Raw genomic sequence first — 3,599 nt, forward strand, 5'->3', positions numbered from 1 at the left:
AGTCAGCGGCACCTCGTACCGCTGTGGAAATGAGTCTTGGTCTCATTTGCAGCTGAGACCTGTGAAACTTGAGTTGCCAAAGCAGAACAAGGTCTGCTTATAGCATTGGGCCTGGGAAGAGCTGCTTGCAAACGTCATGTATTTGTGGTTAGATATCATAACGTTGGCAATATTGAAACTATTTCCTCTGCAGAATTCAGAAAAGTAAGGAGAAATGCTGCAAATGGCCAGTTAACCTTAGTGTGATTCTTGATTAGATGAAATCAGAAAAGCTTTTCCTTAGAGATATCATTGCAGGTTGAAAGGCTGTTGGTTTTGTTTGTCCATTTCAGTTGGGGGATTGTTCCACAGCACTTACACCATCCTGACGGTCAGACACCCTCCTTCTCTCCACTTGGCCTCCAGCAGGGTGGGACTGGCCTTAAGCTGCTGTTCTGCTCCAGGCTCCCGCCTTTGCTGCTGTTCCCACTCCCCCAAGAGGTGATGGCATTTGGTGGTGGTTCTTTGGTTGGGCTCGTTGTGCAGTCTTGCTGGGAACTTGTTAAACCTTGTGGACAATATTTAATTTTTAGTTCTCTGCTCCGAATTTTTTACACTACAAGTATTTTTCCCCCTATCCAACATAAGCCTAAGTCCTATGGGATGCTCAGTCCAATAACGAGTTGTAGTTTTAAGGCGAAAAATGTAGTTTCTACAGCAAGGTATTTTTAAATGAGGCAGGCCTGAGAAAGTGCTAAGAACTGTAATCGCTGTTGGCAGAGAAGAAATGACAGAAAGGGGACACTACGGCACATTGAGCAGGGTATTTTTTTCAGAAATAGCCTGTGTCCTGGGTTTAAGAGGAGCTGTGCATGGCAGCAAAATGTCTTCTGTGTGGTGAAGTGTTTTTTATTTTAAATGATGAATGCAGTTGTACACTGTACTTGGGAAATGGATTAGCAAAGCAAACAGGCTCGTTGGAGCTTAAAGCAGCTTTACCTTTGGACAGCTGCCTCATTAATAGAATTTAAAAATAGGTGGTGATGTCCGTGGGTATCTGAACCCATCTTGTGTATGGTGAGGGGAGTGGGGGAAGAAGTCTTACCCTACATGACAGTCACCATGGCTGCTGAATCTAGAGAAGTGGTGATCTTAGGTATAATCTGAGTGCTGATTCTTTCTTCAGTCTTCATAGGGCCTACAGGAAACTTCTGCTAACACTCTGCATGAAATCCGAACACGCTGCCTTGTGCAGAGTTCAGTATTGTGTTATCAAACTTGTTTAAAAAATATTTCCTTTGAAATTCGCTGTTGTGTTGAGCGGAGTGACTCAGTATAGTTTGAGCATTTCCTCCCCTGGGTAAATGCTTAAATTTAAGCATCCCCTCCCTTTAAATCTCAGTGTGATCCCCTCAGATGAGGGCTGCCCTCAGTTTGAACAGCCCTTGGATTTATAGACGCTATCATGCCAGTAATAGCTGTCCTCCCTCGACTGAGAATTGGCCCGAACATTTCAGTTTTGCTCCAGAGGACAAGTAGAAATTTCCTACTTCCAGGTTTTCTAGTTGTTTTTCTTCCTAATCTGTCATTTTTTTGGAGTTGGTTTCCTGCAATACAGATGTGCTCCGTAGGCATGGGAGCCGTCGGGGAGAGGCTTGGCTGCCCGCTGGAGCTGCTGGCGTGTTTGCTGGGAAGGGCAGAATTCCAGGCGCTGCAGCGGAGCTTCCGCAGGGAGGTTTGTGGTGGTGTCAGCGCTGCAGTTTCAGATGCGTGTGTACTCTGTAATTGTGGAATAAAAATGACAAAGGGAGAGGAGGACCTGCTAATTACTAATAGTCATCTAAGTTACTGTGTGTGCAAAGATCCTAAAAGGTAATTGTCAATTTTTTTTTCCTTTGGAATCTTTCTGTTGAATATATTAAATACAAGCCCAGACTTCAGTTCTGAATTTCACTCGCAGTCTCATTCGAAAGCAGTTTTGGTTAAGTTACTGCGTGTGCAGAGATCCTAAAAGGTAATTGTCTATTTTTTTTTTTCCTTTGGAATCTTTCTGTTGAATATATTAAATACAAGCCCAGACTTCAGTTCTGAATTTCACTCGCAGTATCATTCGAAAGCAGTTTTGGTTTCTGAATACCTTGGAGGTACAGCTGGTGTTTAAACTGTGGTTTCTGAGCACGGCTGCTGGCTTTGCTGGCAATAACAGGACACAAGGAAAAACTAGGGGAAAGTGTGCGTTAGGTGCTCAAATGGAGAGGCTTACAAGGCTTTTGAAAGTGAGACTTAACATGTTGCTCTGGCTTAACTGTTATTTCTCCGATTTGTAGAAGGCTACAAATATCCCAGTCCCCGGTGTGTTAATGTGTTTAAATAACGCACTGACATGGCTGGCAGCATGTTTCAGCATTTGTCTGATCTCATCCCTAAGTCATGTCTGTCTCGGAAGCACTGTGAGGATAAATGAATACAGTGGAAAATACTGTAGGTCGCTAAAAGTGTGGGATTTTACAATTGCATAGGTGAATAGGTACCTCTACCATATTCTTATAATAAATTTGCAGGGGAACTTGAGGACTTTTTAGTCTGTTTTCCAAAGAAATGAGGCTTATGCTGCTTTTTTAACGTCCTGTAGAATGTGGTCAAAATATATCTAGGAAGCCAGATTTCATTAGTTTTGTTGCTCACAGAGTAACTTGTGGGGCATTTCGAGTCTGAGCTGAAATTATTCTTATTTTGGATTCATGGATAGTCAGGTATAAACTTTGGGATCAGCAGTGGCAAACACTTTGGATGGCAGTCAGGAACAAGGTGTGTCGTTCAAGCCTTGCCTTCGTGTTTTGTGAACAGCACTATGCATTTGAATTTCAGAGAGAGAATTGAACCTGAAGAATTATCTAGATTTTTTTTTTTCCCCATTGGTCTCTTCCAATACCAGCTCTACTCCATGGAGATACGATACCTGGAATGAGATCTGGCTTATCTCTATTTCCCCTGTAAACTTTCACATGCTTCCTTTTCCTGCAGAGTAAGGTCCTGTACAGTTTCCTTTCTTCCCAATTCGGAAGAGTGTGTGTGTTGATACTATGTTAGTTCAGATAGGGGAGAAACCCTTAAGGAGTCCCGTGCTGTTCAGGAATAGGATTCCTCCCTCCCTCCCTTCCTCGCTTCCTTCCTCCCTTCCTCCCCTCCCCTCAGCTCAAGACAGGTTTTTGGTTGTGCTTTCTTCCCCACTACTGAAATTCTTTCCCATTACTTGGTATGAATTCTAACTTCTCCCCAAGTTCCACTGTTTCCTTCTTGAAGTCTCCTGCACCTACAAGCTATTTTGCCAGGTGTACTTAGCAGAAGATAGTTCAGGTAACTTCAGTTCATCACCCTCTTCATCTTTCCTTGCACAGATTCTTAAAGTGGTGGTTGCAGAGACTGGATGTTTTCATGGATGTTTCTCATGCTGTCATGGAGCTAAAGCTAAAAGTACTAATTCAAGCATAAAAAGATGCAGTAATTTCCCCCCCCCCTTTTCTTTTGCAGTGCAATTTTCCAGAGAACCAGGATGGCTAGAAGGCACACTAAATGGCAAGAGAGGACTTATTCCACAAAATTATGTTCAGTTTTTATAG

The 3,599-nt window shown here is 43.0% G+C and overlaps 1 protein-coding gene across 1 annotated transcript in view; it reads left to right on the plus strand.

Moving 5' to 3' along the window:
- ARHGAP10 (Rho GTPase activating protein 10) overlaps positions 1-3,599 on the plus strand; it is a gene marked incomplete at its 5' end in the record, with an annotated part of 101,862 nt that extends 98,263 nt beyond the window's left edge. Inside the window, one exon of the mRNA XM_010078561.1 lies at positions 3,511-3,599. Within this exon, the coding sequence (XP_010076863.1) occupies positions 3,511-3,599 (89 nt within the window). The remainder of the gene's footprint in view (positions 1-3,510) is intronic.

The sequence above is a fragment of the Pterocles gutturalis genome, unplaced genomic scaffold (assembly GCF_000699245.1).
Source record: "Pterocles gutturalis isolate BGI_N339 unplaced genomic scaffold, ASM69924v1 scaffold4978, whole genome shotgun sequence".
Taxonomy (NCBI): domain Eukaryota; kingdom Metazoa; phylum Chordata; class Aves; order Pterocliformes; family Pteroclidae; genus Pterocles; species Pterocles gutturalis.